Source organism: Gavialis gangeticus, unplaced genomic scaffold (genome assembly GCF_001723915.1).
Source record: "Gavialis gangeticus isolate Ggan-Ray unplaced genomic scaffold, GavGan_comp1, whole genome shotgun sequence".
In the NCBI taxonomy this organism is placed as follows: Eukaryota; Metazoa; Chordata; order Crocodylia; family Gavialidae; genus Gavialis; species Gavialis gangeticus.
The window spans coordinates 1,307,984-1,327,555 of record NW_017729016.1 but is presented as its reverse complement, the minus strand read 5'-3'; the positions used below and the strand labels follow the sequence as shown (position 1 = coordinate 1,327,555).

Here is a 19,572-nt window from a genome sequence, read left to right as displayed (position 1 = left end):
GAAAGGATATCAGTGGTTTTAATGGAGCAACCACAATTTCCTGGACCTCAGACATGTGAAGTATTGGGGCTTTATATTACAACATTACACCCTTCAACAGGTTTATCAGCTCTTAGCCCATAAATGAGAACTAAGTTTCATAACAATGGTGCTGTAAGTGGACACAGAAATATGGGGAATCCAGACACAGTCATCAATAGACACTAATGCTGATTTTAATTTGGTCTTGAGACTCAAGTTGAGAGTTTATTCCTTGGATACAGAATGCCTAATTCTTTGTGGAAGGACCATGTTCCTTTAGTGTTTTCACAGACCTGAGAAAACTGTCATGAAACACTGCTCTCATCTGCAAACCTGTGTATGTGTAAAGAGATTTTTCAGTATATTCTAGCAAGCTTCATGGAATATACATGGTTCTTACTTATATGTTTATATATGTATAACAATTGACCTTACTTTTAGATCCTCTAGGCTACAGGGCTTTATGGAAATTAAAATATTATTTTACCATGGAAAGATTTTAAATAAGTTACCTAGGTAGAGAGGGAAGGAATTTCATAGTTATAATAAAAATCTGCTCCCTTTCACTTTGTTTCCAAAGCAAATTCTCATACAATGAGTTCTGAAGAGAGTTTTTTTTCTTTTAGCTAGCTGTGGTCTGTACATATGCAGAAGGTGGATTCATAGATGTTAGGGGCTGGAAGGGACCTTACAAGATCATCGGGTCCAGCCCCCCTGCATTTGGGATGTTTGAGGTTAGTCTATTCAGAGAGGAAACGAATGTGTAAGGCTGCATTGCTGACAGACACAGTAACAATCAACCACGAAGAGTGTGTGTATTGTGGTCCATAATCAAAAACGAATACCGAAAGATGACAGTTGGAAGGATTAAGCTGTTAAAGGTGCATGAGCGACAAAGATTAGGCAGCTGCTAACATTGGCAAGTGGGGTGAGATATATCAATTGCTGGCCATACTGATACTTTGCACTTCCATAGTTCACTTCTATACTTTCATCTTTGGACGCTACCGTTCTTTTCAAAGGACAACATTATTATTTTTCTTTTACAAAAAGAACCACTGGGGTACAGGAAAGTATAATGCCTCTCCCATGGTCACAGAGTGAGTCAGCTATACAGAAAGGGAACAAAAGTCCAGGTTGCTCTAATCACTAGGTCAGGCTGAACACAATAGAAGGTTTGGAGGGAAGATGTTTAATATTTTCAAGACCGTATTCTCCTCTGACTCAGTATTTCATCCCACGTCTGACATTTCTGATGAAACAATGATAGGCCGTGTATGGCTTTCACACTGCAGGGCAGAAAGACCCTGTTCATGTTTGTGGTATATCAGAATACGCTGCTTCTATTCACACGAACACCTTATACTTGGCAACTCTTGAATACTGTGCTTGGCAACTTCATGCTGGTTCACATGGTACTCCTCTCCTCTACAGGGTGGAATTTGAGCTCCCATTTATACCGACTGAAGTATTTATGCTATGGTTGGGAGACAAAGCATGCCGAATCCTGTCCCCAGTGCTACACGTGTGTGCTAGCTGACAACTATCCGCTCACTTGAACTCAACCACCTCGAAAGGAGTAACTCAGGTAGAGATAACTTGAGCTGACCTTACTATAAGTGGTAGATGTAAATGGTAGATGTAAATATTGCTTTTATTCCAGATAAATCTTTGGTTTGTGAAGTAATCGCAGCATTGGAAAACATGTTGAATTTCTCTGCACCAAAAGCTGTGGTAAAGGTGTGATATAGTATATGCAGCCCCCAGCTATTTGAATTGTATGACCATATTACAGTCAAGCACTGCAGAAGCCTGATTTTTATCAGTGCAAGGCAAAAGTGTCTACAGATAACTAGGTATCCCTTTTGCTATCAAGAACAATAGAGAATTAATTAATCATTGCATTTGTAACAGTCATTTCAATCACGAACTCGCATAACTATCCTAAGTATTTTCCAGTGTACTCAATGGTCCCAAATCTAGGTGATCACCTGATTGCTTGTTTCTTTAAAAACTGCCAGGAAATGATGGGAGATGGTATGATGATGGAGCAATGTGGGTGTAGGGTTGCCAAATAGTTTGATTCTATTCCAGGAGGTTTCGGGGAGGCCGACGTGTCGGTGACACACAACGCAGACGTACCTGCGTGCTTGCACATATCCACGATGGATTACGGTGCATAGACTTTACGCCAGGAAGGCAAATGCACATTACTATTGCATTTAACAAACCCACAGGCCTACTGCATAGATTGGATTCTGGGTTTTTGGTTGTAGCCATGTTGGTCTAAGGACATAGATGACACTCTCGTGGACCCAGAGGGACAGCCTTCCATCTTCAGCTCTCTCTGTGAAAAAATGAAGCTTATTCCCTACCGATGAGGACTTTTCCCCATCTTGTACCATTTAGACTTTCCCCAGAGCCTCATGAAGGGACTTTGGTCCCGAAAGCTTGCAGAAAAGGAGTTTTCTTGCGATTTCCCAGTTGGTCTAATAAAAGGTATCATTTTGGAACTCAGAGTTCTAGTTTTTTGTACATCTTCCAAGGACATAGGCATGAACTATTCGTTTTAATGAACGCCCTGTCATTTATCTACCGGGTGACTCTCAGCCGTTTGTCTCTGGGAGATCCACATTTAATTCCTGGAGGGCAATCATGTGCCAGTGTGATGTCAGAACTGTGACCGAGGCATGTTGTCATGGCATGAGGTAGGCGTGATGTCAGCACAACGACAGACGCGACGACTCGTGGTCAGGCGTCTGAGCAGGGAGATGGACCCTGCCATTCCTGACAGCCAGCGCTGCCCTGTGGGTGGGCTGGGGGCATGGCTGGAGGCCTTGTTTACAAGCGCCGTGACGACATAGTGACGTAAGGGCAGCGATGACGACACCACAACTTGCTGAGTCACCACTCTGCCCAGTAAAATGGCCTCGAGGGCGGGGCGGGGGCGGGGCTGTTTACAGGAGCCGGCGACTTCCGGCTGGCGGGGGTCGCCGTGGTAACGGCGACAGGGGGCGGCCTTGCAGCTCTCGCGAGTCGACGCGGCGGAAGTGACGAGCGTGGCCGCGGGTCTCGCGGCGCCCGAGGCCGCGGGGGATTGGCTGGCGCGGGCCGCGTCGTGCGCGGAGCCTCCTTCCCGCTTCCCCCGGCCGCCCCGGCCGCGCGCCCGAGCCGCCAAGATGGCGTCTGCCCTGGAGCAGTTTGTTAACAGCGTCCGGCAGCTCTCGGCCCAAGGTGACCGGCGGGTGGGTGGGGGCGTGGCGGTTCCCTCGGCCCGGTCTCCCGCGGGGCCGCCCGCCAGCGCGCGCGGGAAGATGGGGCTGAAGCCCCCCACCCCTGGGTCTGTCAGCGCAGCGCTGGGCCCCTCCCGGCTCTCGCCCGCCCCTTCTCCCACATCCGTGGCTGGCGGGCAGCAGGCTCCGGTGTCGTAGCCCGAATAACCTGTTTTATGGTGACTTCGCCCCACCCGTGGCTTTCGGGAGCAGGCTGTTCACTATGGCAGGGGAATTTCTGTGTTAAAAAAAACCAAATTTCCCTGCCTGGACGGGGAATAACATGCAGGGAAGATCAGCCCTGTGGCCATGCCTGGCCCTGGAACGCTTCGTCTCCAGCAGGCCAGAGTCGTGGTCGAGGTGATATCTTGTAGGGGACCAACAAGATTTCTGTCAAAAAAAATCTTCGATTGCAAACTCTCTGTCGGGCGTCGGAGAAAAGGTGGGAGAAGTTCTCCTGGGTGGAAGAGAGCTCGGCAGTGGCAGCAAGTCTGGCTCTGGGGAAGCGTAAGATATAAAAAGGCGGTTGTCAATGGGAGGTTTTGTCGCTTCAAAATGGACTTCTCTAGTGTGAGGGAAAGAGAAGATTTTAATATTAAAATCTGGAGTGGGGGCACAAACCAAGTCCCTTCCGACCCTAGAAATCTATGAAATACTGTCACTTTTCCCAGTGGTGTCTTCAAGCCTTTTTTTTTTTTTTCCCTGTCCCTGTGTGGGCCTAGAGCTCCCGGGCACAATAGGTGCCAGTTTCTGAGCTTCTCTGTCCCTTCAATTCACTATTTAACAAGTGAAAATACATAGCTGCCTTTTCGTATTAGCTCACATAGTGTAGTCGTGTCAGTCAGGCTTTCTCTTAATTTTTAATTTTTGTCTCTGACTCTTGTTTTTGCATTGGGCTGGAGTTTTGTTTTGGTTTTTTTTTTCTATTGCTGCACGTTGTAGCTCCTTACATATAAGGGAATTTTCTACAATGCCCTTTATTAAGGATTTTGTTCACACGAAAGGTTGTTGGTGAAGCTTGTAGATGACAGCGACGTTTTGATTTTTAACTGCTAGCGGGAAAAAGGATCGAAAAACGTGTTCAGGACACGCGTACCATTATTGAACCTCATTGTGTTTTACATTAGTCCGCTCAACAACTCTTGTCAGCTGGCTACAGGCATGAGGCAATAGCCCTGGAGCCGTGCAGCTTGGTAAAGCTGACGCTAGAATCAGTTCTTGATGTCCAGGCCTTTATTTGGACCGTGCTCATCTTTGAACGTTAACCTTTCACTGTTAAACCTTGTTGGTGTTTTATTTTGACTCTGAGGAAAACGTCAGAGAGAATTTGAGAAGAGCAGTCATGTTTCCATTCATGAATAGACTCCTGATCCCAAAGGTACTGGGAGGTGATGCGAAACTGTTTTGTTTACATCTGATCTGTAAGTGTTGACAGGGGCTGCATCAGAAGCTGTCCATTGAAGACCCAGTACCTTTGAAAACTGAATTCAAGGCACTTTAAGAATATAGCATCCACCTTTTAGTCCTCCCCATCTTCAGAAATCAAGAAAGCATGCTAGGTCTAAGATGTTTCTTTTCCACATGCCTTGTCAAAAACTCACAGAGACTAAATCACAAGCGACTATATGCAGTATTGTCAAATATGCAAGTAAACTGGGGGAAAAACAGATTAGGAAAATATATTTTTATCCTAAAGTGTTACTTGGAATTTGTTTTCTAAAAACATTAGCTGGAATACAGCATATAAAAAGTGCGATGGGCAAACCTGTAAGAATTGCTCGGATGCCCAAGGAGCAAGAAGCTGCCCTTGGGGTTTCGTGTGTAGATTCTCGTATTTTCTTAGGTGCTGGTAGGGGGGGGAAAAAGATTTAAATAGCAGAGAAACTGGCCAGAGCCTTTTAAATTTCAGTTTGTTGCAGCTTGTCAAAAACAGAGTAGCTGCAGAGATGCTGGTAATTCTGTCTGCAGACTGGGGAAACCAACTCTGCATTGGTTTATGTTCTGTTTGTTGGTTTTGAAGGCTTTTTTGCAGCCATAAGTCATGCGGGGGAGGTGTTAAATGATAAGCTATTGTGGGGTCTCCTCAACTGGTCTCAAACTTTGGTTGCTGCTAGAAGACAACTAAGTTGACTCTTTTTGCTTAAAGGCAAAGCAAGGAGGTGTTAAATAAGGGAATGCATGACCTTTCAGTGTGTTTTGCTTGGTGTTGTAATTGAAAATTGACTGCAATATTTCATGTTTCAGGGCAAATGACCCAGCTTTGTGAATTGATCAATAAAAGCGGGGAACTGCTAGCAAAAAATCTTTCCCACCTGGATACAGTGCTTGGTGCCCTGGATGTGCAGGAACATTCTTTAGGGGTTCTTGCTGTCTTGTAAGTGATACTTTTCTTTCTTTATAGGCTTAATTAATTTTAACACTGCAAACTTCAGGCAGTGCATGCTGATATGCATTTTCATTGCACGGTTCTTGTAATATTGCTTAAATTCTTTCTTGTGGCACATCTTTTGTGAAAATATTAGGATGTTCATGTGTTTCAGCTTTTTCTAATTCCAGTTCCAGAATGGCTAAAATACCATGACTTACAATGCAAAATAAGTTTTTCTTGGCTTTGAGCAAACATCTGTTTCTTGTTACATTTAGGCATTCTGGATAGAGTAATGCTTTTACCAGTGGTTCAACAAAAATGTTATGTTTGTTTTAAGGTTTGATAAATGAGTTATTGACAAGCTGGACTCGCACTGTGAAGCAGGATGTCCCTTTATTCACAGTGTGGCACTGGCTGCTTTTGCAGGTTTGGACAGCTCTTGTCTCCTGCAGGGGAAAGGATAGGCTGGCATTCTGCAGATTGAGATAACCAGTTTAGCTAAATACATTTTTGGGAGCATAGATGAGTTACTGAACAGAGGTCTCTACAATTTGCACTATTGATATGCTTTTAAAATAATAAATTGAGATGCATTAGAAATTGGTTTGTTAAAATAAATTAGCTGCTGTTCCTGGGTGTTTCCCTTTGAAACAGAGAATATAGTACAGCTCATATGTGTATGGTACCTCACTTTGTATACTGTCTTCCACAAGCTGGATCCCAAAAAGATGGTATGGAATTAAAAAACAAAAAAAAACAGACCACCTGTGTCAAATCACCAATGGTGAAGGCATCCTGTGGGTGTAAGATAAAGCAGTTTGTTAGTAAATCAAATAAGAGGGAAACCAGCTGTCCATAAGAGATGTCTGAGGTGGAGTCAATGGAATAGATATGAAAAAGGTTGTTCCAGGGAGAACTGAGCACTGACTGGGCTTTGGGAAAGGACAAGGAAGGCGAGTAACCAGTTTGCTTGGCAGCTGCAGCAAGTCAGTGGCGAGGTTTAACAATGCAATCAGTTTTGAAGTGTATCCTAAAATAAAGGGACAGCAGAGGAAAGGAGGGTTTGTGCTTGGGGATCTACAGGTTGAGGACTTGCTGGAATGTTGGCATTTGAGGAAGCCATGAAACGGGGATATGTGAGAGACAGTGAGAGGTGTGCTGAAGGTATGGGTGAGGATTGCCTGAGAACTAGTAAAAGCAGTACTGTTGTGGACAGTGGTCCAGAGCAGGTTGTCCAACTTCAGAGTGACCAGAGGCTGTATGCTGCGCTGCATGGGTTGTAGGCGGCATGTCCCATGGGCCTCACTGGCTTCCTGGAGCCCCTGCTCTGTGTAGTCCCCTGCTGCCATGAGATCCTTTCCTCACCTGCCACTGCTGCTGCATGAGCAGCGTGAGCCATCTTCCTCTCCCCCCACCATACAAGTCTGCCACCCCTGTCTTGCAGCCACTGCATGGGTGATTTTTTTTCCCCCCCACCTTACTGTTGCCTTGAGAGCTGCCCAAGCCCCCCACTGGCACTGTGGTAAGGAGCTCACCAGACCTCTCACTGTGCTGTCCTGCCCCAGAGATCCTGGCTACCACTGTGCAGCAGCTCAAGCAGTGGAGGCAGCCTGAGGACCACACTTTAAACCCTTTGTCAGCCAGGTGCAGCCTGTGGGATACCAGTTGGACAGCTGTGGTTTAGAGGTAGTAACCTGCAGGGAGCAAGGAGCAGAGATGCAGTAATTTAGATGTGGAGAAAGAATTGCAGGCATATGTAAGAGTGAGGAGGCAGATAGGGAAGGAAATAGAGATTCCTAGCATCAGCAGCATGTTTTGTTGTTTCCAAGGTCATTTGGAAGAACTTCTGTAGGACCAGTGTACTCTCAGCAGAGTGCTGCACCCTCCATATTTTTCTCTGCTCTCAGAAAAAATGTGTGTTTTAAACAGCCAAAATGCAGCCTGTCCATAAGAGTGCTGCCAGCCCTCTCTCCCCATTCCCCTCCTACCCATCTCCCCAAACCACAAGTCTATGCTATGTCTTTCTATAGTGTGATGAGCCTTCCACTTGATGGTGCAGTTTTATGATCCATCTTCTTTCAAGGTATTCAGTTACCAGGGTATTATTCTGTACCTGCTGTGACTTGTTCTAAACAGAGAACTTGTATGCAACCCAGGATAGGGGGTGTGGATTTTTAACCCCATTCTCAAGTATCACCATAGTATAGTTTTTAGAGACATTTATGTCTCTTTCATGTTTAAGATGCTTTTACACTGGTTAACTAAAATTGTACATCTGCAGGTTTCCTAGTGTTTTGATCATAAAACCTTGATATGCTAAGAAAAGAATCTGTAATGCATGCTTTGGCCCTGGGTCTGCAGGCAGTTCCACAGATGCACAGAGGTCTGCATGCTAAAGCAGAGATCAAGAAGTCATTTCAGAGGGAGGCCTTTGGTTTCATTTTACAGAGCTCTAAATGACTTTTTGTCTGGTTTCAGGTTTGTGAAGTTTTCTATGCCCAGCATCCCTGACTTCGAAACGTTATTCTCACAGGTTCAGCTTTTTATCAGCACTTGTAATGGGGAGCACATTAGATATGCAACAGACACTTGTAAGTTCAACTTCAATTTGTCTCGCAGTTGTATATCATCTAAAGCTGATGTGTGTATGTTTCTGATTTTTTTTTTTCTTTTACTGTTTTTGTTGTTATATGTAGTTGCTGGCCTTTGCCACCAGTTAACAAATGCCCTTGTGGAAAGAAAACAGGTAAGCAAATATTATCTAGTAATAATAAATTAGCAGTCATCTGAGGGCTCCGAGGAGATGCTGATTCTCTTGTAAAGAATTTGACTTGTTAATTCCATTTTAAGAGTGTTTCCCTGCAGATTTTTACTTGTCAAGTTTTAGATTATCTTCCAAGATTGTAAAAAGGCTGTTCCAGAGACATCCTAAAAGAAAAATATATATTTATAGTTGTTAAGAGATCTGGTGTATCCTTATATGGAACATACACATAACAGTTGTATGTGTTCTTTTTTTGGTCTAGAGATCATCAATCACAAATATAAAAGAGATTGTACCAAAAATAAATGGAATCAGGCAGTCAGTTATTGGCTTTGGTATTATTACTACAGCAATCTTTTATAAGATTCCTGAGTAGGTTAAAAAAAATAAATCAAGAAACTGGTTTAAAAGAATAAATCTTTGAGAATAATATTTGTTAATGTTAAGGAATTGGAGCTTTCCAGGCGCTTGTGCTAATTTCCGTGTTCTGAAAATGCTGCCAAAGTACATGCTTCAAATGTGGCAAATGGGAATCTTGCTTTTAATTTCAGCGTGAACGATGCCGATTTTTGGTGGTTTCAGGGTCAAGTCTTTCTGAGAATACTAGAGGATGTCAGTATCTGATAGTGTGACAGTGCAATGTGTTCTCACTAGAACAGCCTTTTTGCAGCAGAGAAATGTTAGTCCATCAGGAGAAGCAAGTTGAAGAAAGAGACCAGATATATTTTATATCTTAAGGGACTGCAGTATCCTGCAGGAAGGGGAACCTCAGGTTAACTGTTACTTAATGGAACCTATCAATTAGTGTTATTTTTCATTTGTAAGTGCCAACATAAGATCCAATGTGCTGCCATCTATGAGAAATTATCTGAAAGAGATGTAATTTCTGACAGCCCCTGCGAGGAATTAGCATTCTCAGACAAGCCATAGACAAGATGCAGATGAACACAAACCAGCTGACCTCAATACATGCAGATCTCTGCCAGGTAAGAAGGAATATTAGACTTATTCCAAGGGTAAACATTTTTAACTGGCCCAGCCCCATTGTGCACTGAGTGAATTAGTACTTCAGGAATGGGTACAAGAGTAGGGTTTTGCAACACTAGTAATCATTGTGATCTGTTAAAATAATTAATATTTGAAATAAGTTTAATAGGATTTTTAGCTCATCCTCTTGGATCCTTTGTTTTGCTGTTCTTTTTATGACTTTGGAGAATCCTGGATTATTCTGGTTCTCTCTCTAGTTGAGGGAGAGCTATATGTAGCTCTTCCCAGGTCTCTCACTATCTCTGTCTTCCAGAATAGTTTCATCAGCAGTGATGTTCTATCTGTTCCAGCTTATGTGGGTGAATTTGCTACTTCTGCAGTGCTCCTAGCTCCTGGGGCACATAGCTCCATAAGTAAGAGAGAGTATTTTTGTGCTGCCAGCAGGCTAGCTTTCGTGGCTTAGCATTTCAGGGAACTTCATAGATTGGAGTCGAGTAGTGTGACAGTGTTTATGACGAGCCGCTGCGAAACACTGCAGAAGCTGAAGTATTTGCTGGATAGTTTTAGGGAAATTCTTTATAATTTTGCAGATAAACACATTAAGTTTCAATAAATGGTAGTGAGCTGAACTTGGCTTTGACCTCTTTAAAACTTGCACAGAAGTGGCTAATTCATGTAACCCTGGTTTATTTTCTTGTAGCTCTGTTTGTTAGCAAAATGCTTTAAACCTGCCCTCCCGTATTTAGATGTGGACATGATGGATATTTGTAAAGAGAATGGGGCATATGATGCGAAGCACTTTTTATGTTACTACTACTATGGTGGGATGATATACACTGGGCTAAAGAACTTTGAAAGAGCACTCTACTTCTATGAACAGGTAAATTTCTCTCACCCAGAAGTCTGTGGCAAGACTTAAAATGTGGTTTGTTTAAAGGCCAGAACTGCATGCCAGTAAAGTTGGTATAATGTGTAATGTGTAACATCTTTTAAACGTTCTCCTGAAACTAAAGACAGTAGCTGTTCACATACCTATTGCTATTAACTTCACATATTTGCATCACATGGTTATCTAGAAAGATTTAGTTGGATTGGTTGTCAGATATGAACTTACGTGCAATATTTTGTGTTATCTCTATACGTTCATATGATTGAGCATGGATATGAAATGTTTGTTTATGGGTCTCATTGGCCTTTTAAATGTTATTCCGGATGCTAGTTGTTTTTTACTTAGGCTGGGTTTCATAAGCATGTGATTTTTATATCATATATTTTTTTTTAATATCAAGAAAAACAAGTGTAGTGTAGTGGTCCAACTAGTACAACAGCCTCTGATACGACTACTGATCTTTGGTATTCTCCATAACTTGTACTTTCAAAATCATCTTTTCCCCTTGTTTTTAATATGTGAAACTTTTGCACAAACTTGCACAAAGCAAGCTTTTCCTTTTCAGTAAAAGAAGGTTAGCCAGCACAGAATGGACTTAAACTAACTGCGCTCGGCAATCTTGGCTTTCTCAGACTTAACTAATGTTGTTTCTACACGTGAATGATCTAACAGCTTTATGAAGTGTGTGTGTGTGCACGTCCACACGAGCTTGGACATTTGGTTTCCCAGGGACAAGTGGCAGTGGTGTACCTTCCGCCACAGCTACTTGTCCCCAGGGAGTCTGTGCCACATGCACTTTGGCACGTGGCAGATTACCCCAGAGGCAGTAGCGGGGGCTGGGGCCAGCACTGTGCTGGCCCTGGCAGCTTTATCTGGAGTCCTGGGGGCCTCCCAGGGCTGCAGCAGCAGAGATCCTGATCCTTCTGGGCACAGCCTGGCTGGCAGCCGCAGTGCAGCTCCAGACACCTTGGCTCTGTTTTTCAGCAGCACACGCTGCCCATGCATGCGCTGCTTTGTTTTTTGTTTTTTTTCCTCTGGGCTTTTTTTACCTCTGGGGGCCAAAAAACCCCACAGGAAAAAAAAATGGAGCAGCTCACACACAGGCAGTGCACCCTTGCAGTGTGGAGAACATCTGGCTTTGCGGTATGTGGTGCTGCAGATGTGTTTGTGGCGTTGCATACTGCACAGCTGGGCTTGTCTGGACATGGAGGGGGGCGTGTAATGCCAGCTTCCATAGGACCTGTATAACCACTTCCAGTAACCCATCTTATGATTAATTACACTAAAGCCTCCCAGAGGTTTCTAGGACAACTCTTGATCAGTATTTAATACTCGGCAGTATTAGGCAAGGAAGTTTTGCTTTGATTCTTCTGGCATCATTTTAAGTATCACTGGGTGCACCTACACACTTGTTAATCCACCATAATTATGGTGCACAAGGTTTAGTACTTGTAATTACAGGTACTAACTTAATGCACTGTAATCAGTGCTACTGCGCAGTAGCGCCAGCACATGCTTTTTTTTGTGATGCTAATGTGCAGTAGACTAATTAGTCAGTAGACTAATTCTACTGCACGTTAGCATGGTTTTTGCCTGCCACACTAATGCACAGTAGAATTAGTCTACTTGTTTAGCATCTTGTGTAGCTGTACCGAGTGTGTGTGTCTACATGTTCATTAATACACTTTTGCTACTACGCATTAAATTTAGTACCTTTTTAATGTGAGGTACTAACTAAATGCGCATTAGGCTGCCTTAATGCACAGTAGCAAAAGCTCACACTTTTTAGTGACGCTTAATGCACAGTAGCCTAATTTAACTGCACTTCAGCGTATTAGCACAGTTTTTGCCATGACACACTAATATGCAGTAAAATAGGCTACTGCACATTAATGCGCATGTGTAGATGCACCCACTGTAGACAATACTATGTAGTTTTACGTTTGGCTGAGTGTGGTAGAGGGTGTCTTTCTGGGATGTACTGGGTGACATTCACAAAAAATTAACTTTTTCTTAACTTTTTCATTTGATATTAACTTAATGGTTCATTTCATGTTTAATAATATTCTGTTTGCACATACAGCTTTTTTTTAATCTAGGAATTTACTAATTCAGTAGTATACTTATTTTTAACTCCCACTGACAGTCATTTTCTACTTCCCTTTTCTCTTGCTTAGGCAATAACTACTCCGGCCATGGCAGTCAGTCATATTATGTTGGAATCATATAAAAAATATATTCTAGTTTCTTTGATACTACTTGGAAAAGTTCAACAGCTGCCGAAGTACACATCCCAGATAGTGGGTAGATTCATTAAGGTAAGTCTTGAACTCAGTCAGATAATTTGAGTCATAAGTTCCTACATGGTTCTTGCCGACACAGTGGTGTTATTCTTCTTGGTTCTCTAATGAAGTTGGTTACTGTTCTGGGTTGTTGGAAATGTTAGGAACAAGCATTCTGGCTTCTTTATAAGTTACAGAAGACTTGGACAGGTAGTGGCTGCATATTGTCTCACTTACGCACATTCCAACCTAGCAGGTACATTGCTCATGTTGCAATACAGCTCATACATCTTAACAGAGGGAACAGGCTTTTTGGCCAAAAAAAAAAATATTGATTTCACAACAGTAAATGTGAGATCTTTCAGTAGTGCATAAATTTGCTAAACTTTCACTTTGGCTAGATCACGCGACTCCATAGCTTCTCCTTGACTCTTAAAGTGTACTATTGATGATCTCTCTCAAGAAATTCAGAGTAATTAGGGGACATATCTTGCACTCAGGATGAACCCAGGTCAGCCACTGAGGTGCTGGGCATGCTATTTTCTCTCCTTTCCTTTATTTGTAAACTGGTGTAAAAATACCCTGATCACCTATGTCAAAGATTGAAAACTGTAGATCTCAAAGTGCTGGACAAGAGCTAGGTATTTTTCCTACTACCACTCAGAATCTATGCTGTGCCATAAACTAATTAATGCATATTGCCAAAACAGAGGAAACTGTGTAGCAGCTGCTCAAGTCCATTTAAGTGCTTTTAAATTCTGAGCCAGATTTTTGATGTTCAGTGTCAGCTCCAACATAAACTATCCACAACTTAAGAATTCATGCTGTTGTAGTGCTAGTGAGCTGTATCTGTGTCAGGGGAAGGTGACTTTGGAAGTCTGCTGTTTCTTTGGGTGAGGTTTTTGTATGTATGCATGTAGGCCCTACATTCCGGCAGTCCTTGTTGGCATGGGATTTGAGTTGCTGTACTTTGTGTTTATAACCTTGGATAATACGCACCCTTTTTACAGTACTGTCCTGCAGGTGGCTCTGTCCACCTCTTCCTCCACAGTGAAAACACAAAAAACCTCCTTGACAAACTTCCCCTTGTATTACCTGTACACAAATATAACCTAAACTGCTACTGAATTAATGTTTTTGCTTGGCCTTTATTGACAGACAACCCATGGGTTGCACCTATGAAAGTACAGTGTAGTAATCTGCTTGTCAGCTTACCCTTTTGCCATCGAATAGCTGGCTATGCTTCTGACTAGAAAACTGCTTAGTGCTTTTTTGGTATCCTGGAAAAAGCTCAAGTAAAATAGCATATACTGTGCCTCCAGCTTTATAAGGAATTATTTTTACTTGCACTTCTGCATAGTTGTAAATTGAAGAGTCCTCAAATGCTGTAGTGATGTTTTGGTCTTACAGAAAAATTGCTTACAGAAAAATCTGAAACATGAACCTGATAAATATCAATATGTAACTGAGGTCCTTCATAAAGAGTAGTTTCACTTATACTGTGTCTTGGTTTAAATTTAAATCTGTGGTGAATGGCTAGTGTGTGAATTACCTGGGGAACAGCAAGTGTGGCTTCAATAATTTCCAGTGTGGAAACTATTAAATATGGTCACAAGACAGAAGACCGAAATCCATGTGCATTAAACATTTTGTTCTTTTCTGATTGCAGCCTCTTAGCAATGCCTACCATGAATTAGCACAAGTTTATTCAACCAATAAACCCTCGGAGCTCCGAAACCTTGTGAACAAGCATAGTGAAACATTCACCAGAGATAACAATATGGGGCTGGTTAAGCAGTGCTTGTCATCTCTTTATAAAAAGAATATTCAGAGGTTAACTAAGGTAAGGTGCAGGCCTCCTGCTGGTCTTTAGAAATGTGTGGTTTATCCTTGCTGGAAGAGTTAAACTAAAAATATCATCTTGTATCCATGTGAAATGGATCCAATTCATAGTAGTTTGTTTATGTGTACACTGATTAGTTTAAAAAAAGTTTAGCATTATAAAAATCATCTACACAATGCTGCTGAAGCAAAAATGTACCCATGAAGAACTAGAGCAATAAATTACCGTTGTGCTTTTAAAAAAACCCAGTTAAATGTATTAGTGGTGGGGGGGATGGGGTAGTCTGCATACGAAAGGGGGGTCTGGGTACAGAAATGGGTAGTTGCCTGCTTCTAAATTGCATAGCATATAAAAAGCAAACAAACACTTGCCTTCCAGACTATGGTGTTAACTAGCATACTACTGTGCAAGTCAGTGGATTGGACTAATTTATATTAGATAAGAACTTTGACTATAGAACATAGATCTGTGGCCATAGGTGTCACTACACAGTACCTTCAGGTTTCCCATCTGCTATCAAAAACTGAACTTCACAGCTTCCCTGCATGCAGGAGGCAAAGCAGGAGAGGACAGACATATATAGTTAAGTCTGGGATTTATCCAGTGCTGAAGGAATTTTGGAGAGGAAGAAACAGTTGCACATGTAATTGACTAAAAAGATCAAATGGATTCCTAGAGGTGATGAGACAGAAGATACTTAGGTCAGAAATCTGAACTCAGATTTTCTGATCTTCAGGCATGTCACAGCATTTGTTTTGGAAGGTAACTCCCAAAATTAAAACGATTAATAATTGTCTTGAAATGGCTGTATTAAAGAGGCAGGAACTCCTTGTTCATGAGGAAAAGGGAAGTTAGATATTGCTAAGTCTTCCTTTAGAAAGGGACCTCAGAAGTGCTGGTACACACTTGTATATAGGCTCTCAGTTGTATAAAACAACATTAGCCATGGAAGAAGAAATGACTTGCAGGTCTTTTCATGGTACTTTGTTCTACCTACCACAGTCCCACCAACTTTTAGTTAAAAAATGTTGTGTAAAAAAAACCTGCATGAAAATCAATCAGTGATATTGCAGTATAACATTTTGATACGTTTTTTAAATTTCAGACATTTTTAACGTTGTCGTTACAAGATATGGCAAGTCGAGTGCAGCTCTCGGGGGCCCAGGAAGCAGAAAAATACGTCCTTCACATGGTAAGAATCATTAAGAAATGGAAGTTTTCTCTCTTACAAACGCAAACCAGATTAAGATCTTTAACTAGAATCTTAAAAACTTAATGCAATTGGTCAGTGTTTGACTACCGGAAGCCTTCCCTAATCTCAGGTTGCTTTCTTCCCAAAGTGTCTGTAAAATGCTTTCATCTAAGCAAAGAGTAAGTAGTGTGTTTCCTGTACCAGAATGTTATAATGCTTCTCTGTTTGGAAAAGAAAAACCAGAGCTTGAAGAATCAGCATTTGAACCATCTTCACAAGCCACCCCGATTGGTGATTTAGTACTTGCTCTGCCTTTTTCACATTAAATGGTTTTTCCTCTTCCAGATAGAAGATGGTGAAATCTTTGCAAGTATTAATCAGAAAGATGGTATGGTCTGTTTCCACGATAATCCTGAAAAGTATAACAATCCAGCTATGCTTCATAACATTGATCAGGAGGTAAATAATTTTCGATGCATTCTTGCTATTGAATTATCACTGAATATATTGTCTTCAAAATCTAGTAGTGAAGTTATAGGCAGACATCTTGGGGTATATTTGGTTCTGGATTTAGTGTAAGTCGGGCACTTGCTGATGTGCTTCCACAATTACTCTGGTAATTTAGTAATTACTTTGGAATTAAAACATATGTTTGTATGACTAGTATTTATCTTTGGTGTCGAGTCCCCTGTTGTACAGTAGGTATAACCACAGCTGTGTTAGCAGTCCGATTCTTCCCCCCACCCCCCATATTGATCTTAAACTACAGGATTGACTCCAGATTTGTAACGAAAATTGTCCTTGTGGTAGGCTGACTACAAAATCCTTCCTTTTCATTAATTCATAGAACAATTGAACTTCAGATGGACTGTTCACTTCTCCCAGAGCTAACATAGGACAATGGCCATTGAAGTGATTGCTAGAGAAAAGACATGGGACAAAATAAAAGGAACAAACAAAAATCAGCCAGCTGAATAAACAAAATGTTACTTTTTCCATTAATTGGGACCATAAATTCCTTTGTGGGAAAAGGCTAAAAGTGTAGAAGCTACTTAAGGCAGGTGTGTTATGCACCAGCAGGGCAACTAGTTGACTTGCTGTTTTCAACATGATTTTTAGATGCTGAAATGTATAGAACTTGATGAACGACTGAAAGCCATGGATCAAGAGATCACTGTGAACCCTCAGTTTGTGCAGAAGGTAACTACCTTTAGATCTCTGAGTATCTAGGCATGTGGTGCTATAGTCATGAATTATGTTGAATATATGTACTATAATGTATTATGTTGCAAGTACCAAGTGTGTAATGTAGGTAGTATGCAACTGTGTAAAAAGAGAGAGTACAGGTCTTTCTACATGTGCTTTTTATTTTGTGTGATTTCAGCTTCTTAGAGCTCTTGTTGGGACAAAAGCAAATCTTTGGACTTAAAAATAAGTAAATAACTTCTCTTATTCCCTTACAGAGTATGGGCTCTCAAGAAGATGATTCAGGAAGCAAACCATCCAGTTATTCTTGAAATTAACAATGCTACTACTCTGCTTTTAAAGTAAAAGCTAAAGAGAACCACCTTCTGGATTGGGCATTTAAAAGTCCTATGAACAGAGCAGAGAGAACTGAGATTTTGACCTGGACATTAAGAAAATAAAACACCACCTTCTCAGTACTGTATGATTTCAAAAATATTCTCTGCAAAGAAAAAGGAAATCTCAAAGAAACTTAAAGTCTGTTGTGGATTTATTTATCTTCAGGTTAACATCGTTAATGCATTAAATAATCTACCTTTTGTTTTAAATGGTTTGAACGTTGCTGTGTTTCTGTAGCAGTCCTCTTTTTCCTTTTTCTGCAAAAAATTCAGGGAAGAATATAAGCAAACATTGGATTGCCTAGGCTACAAGACAATTACTTATTCATTATTTGAAAGCATTTTTAACTCAGTTTGCTCTATAAAATACAGTCTGATTTAGACTTTGTATTTAGATTACCTGGGCAGAATGTAACTGGCAGCTGCCTATTAGGTGACTTAAATATAAGCCATCTCCTTCTTTCTAAAAGATTAAGAACATCAGGATGAGTTCATTTCTGGTGGGAGATCAGGCTTAGTGGCCGTAGTTGGTCCTGCTATGAAAATCCTTGGGCTCCCTTGTACTGACAACTATTTATTGGTTTTTCAATCGCTGGCATAAAACAAATAGATCATTGAATATTCTTGCAACTTCTAGGCCACAGCAAAAGGGTGGCTTAAAGACCTGGATGCTGAGGGAAGCTGAGTCCAAACTCTGGTTTGCACTGAATAGGATTCTTGTGCTCAACACCCCCACAACCTGGCATAAAGGAGTTTCTACCACATCCTGGTATTCAAAATGAATTCAGATACAAGCTGTGCCATAGATCTGCTCTAGACTTACTTCACTGCAGAGGTGGTTATAAAGTTCTATTATAAAAGCAGGTTTGTTTGAAGGCAGGTGAAATGCTGGAAGAATATTGTGTGGTTTGAAGTCAAGGACTTACTGAAATAGTAGAAACTTTGCCATTGAATTACTGAAAGAATTTACCCTTTTAAACCACTGGGCTGGCTGTCATTTATGTAGTGTTCATGTATCTAAAACTTTTCTCTGTTAACAAAGCACATTTGAAATGGTTCCTGTCATTGAAGTTCTCCTTATCAGACATAAATAACTCTGTCATTGTGTTAGAGTTTCAGAATTGCTCAGTACACAACAGCCCCCGCGTAAGTACCCTAATGAGAACTGTTGGGTACTTCTGAAAACCCGGCCTCTTCATTTTTGTTCCTAGCTGGAAGCTGAGCTGTACCGCGTGAAATGTACAGGTACATGGAGCAGGGGTGGGGCAGAGAGCTAATAAGGTTTGTGCTTCCAACACTGATATTTGGAATTGTTCTTCAGGGGTCTCCTCTTCTGAAGTCTAGCAGAGCCCTTGTGGCAGTGGCATGCCTTCTCTACTAGAAGAAAAATAATCCTCAAGCTGTTCCTAGATAGAGTTTTTACAATTGGTTATAAAATAGTGATTTAACTGGTAATAGATTTTTTAAAAAAGCGTAGGTCTGTAGTGATTAATTCAGCACTCAGTTTCTATCATAATGACTCCCAAACTGAAGGAAATTTGCACCTAATCTCAAAGCAAATCCTTGTCTTCCCCAGTACTCATTACAAGTAATGAGCAAAGAGATTGGTGATATGTTTTTTAAATGCCTTATTAAAACCACTGCAGGATTAAATGCTGAATGTGCTTTCCAGTTTTCTACTCTGGCACCATAGAAATGTGTCAAGTGTAAGACTGATGGCACTGCAGGCTTGAGTGAGTTGTTGTTGTGAAAGCCTGTGAAATTAGGTACAATAACCACCCAAGGAATATAGAAAATGACTAACCACAAACTGCTACTTATACAAATATGTCAAAATGTTCCCTCAATTAAAGAGGAAGGTTTGTGCTTCCAACACTGTGCACAGGAGGCCATTTATGTAGGAAGTAAATGTACCCAAAGTATTTTATTGAAGTTCTAACAGTAGAAAGTTTATTTTGATTATTTGAAGTGGCAGCTGAACTATACTGTAAGCAAGTCCTGTTATGTTACTGTTCTGTGGGCTTGTCTCAAATAACTTCCAGCAGACTATAATACCACAAGAAGCAAACTAGCATTTATTATATGCAGTTGATAAAAGGTAGCGGTATCACATCTTCAGAGTTACGTAAAGTAAGCCCCATGTTATAACCGAAAATTGTACAAGTATTTATGTAATATTTCAAGTCGCACAGTTCTTTATAGCACAATATTTTTTTTTATTTCCGTGTTATAAATGTGAGTTTTAAACATTTCAAAGCCAGTTGAGAATTTGGCCACACCTCTTCCTCTCACATTCATAGTTGTGGTAAAACAGCTTTGAAAATGATGATGCCACCTCCAAGTGTTCAGTTTGACATGAACCGTAAGGCAC

The 19,572-nt window shown here is 41.2% G+C and overlaps 1 protein-coding gene across 2 annotated transcripts; it reads left to right on the top strand.

Annotated features, from left to right (window-relative positions):
- Positions 1-3,147: 3,147 nt before the first annotated feature.
- On the top strand, positions 3,148-17,414 carry COPS3 (COP9 signalosome subunit 3). Of its 2 annotated transcripts, XM_019512652.1 has the most exons (12): positions 3,148-3,255; positions 5,538-5,667; positions 8,140-8,252; positions 8,358-8,407; positions 9,319-9,411; positions 10,113-10,292; positions 12,479-12,619; positions 14,253-14,426; positions 15,532-15,618; positions 15,964-16,077; positions 16,738-16,818; positions 17,082-17,414. In XM_019512652.1, exons 1-12 carry the CDS (start codon positions 3,201-3,203, stop codon positions 17,133-17,135), a joined length of 1,272 nt encoding a protein of 423 aa, XP_019368197.1. In that variant the 5' UTR covers positions 3,148-3,200; the 3' UTR covers positions 17,136-17,414. The 2 variants fall into 2 exon arrangements, with proteins under 2 accessions (XP_019368197.1, XP_019368198.1); XM_019512653.1 differs by lacking the exons at positions 3,148-3,255; positions 5,538-5,667; positions 8,140-8,252 and having other exon boundaries at positions 9,251-9,411.
- The last annotated feature ends 2,158 nt before the right edge of the window (positions 17,415-19,572 follow it).

Excerpts from the sequence above, each read along its gene's own strand:
- COPS3 (XM_019512652.1), top strand. The coding sequence starts at position 3,201 with ATGGCGTCTGCCCTGGAGCAGTTTGTTAACAGCGTCCGGCAGCTCTCG. Across the intron at positions 5,668-8,139 it reads TTAGGGGTTCTTGCTGTCTT|GTTTGTGAAGTTTTCTATGC; the intron begins GTAAGTGATACT and ends GTCTGGTTTCAG. Across the intron at positions 10,293-12,478 it reads CACTCTACTTCTATGAACAG|GCAATAACTACTCCGGCCAT; the intron begins GTAAATTTCTCT and ends TCTCTTGCTTAG.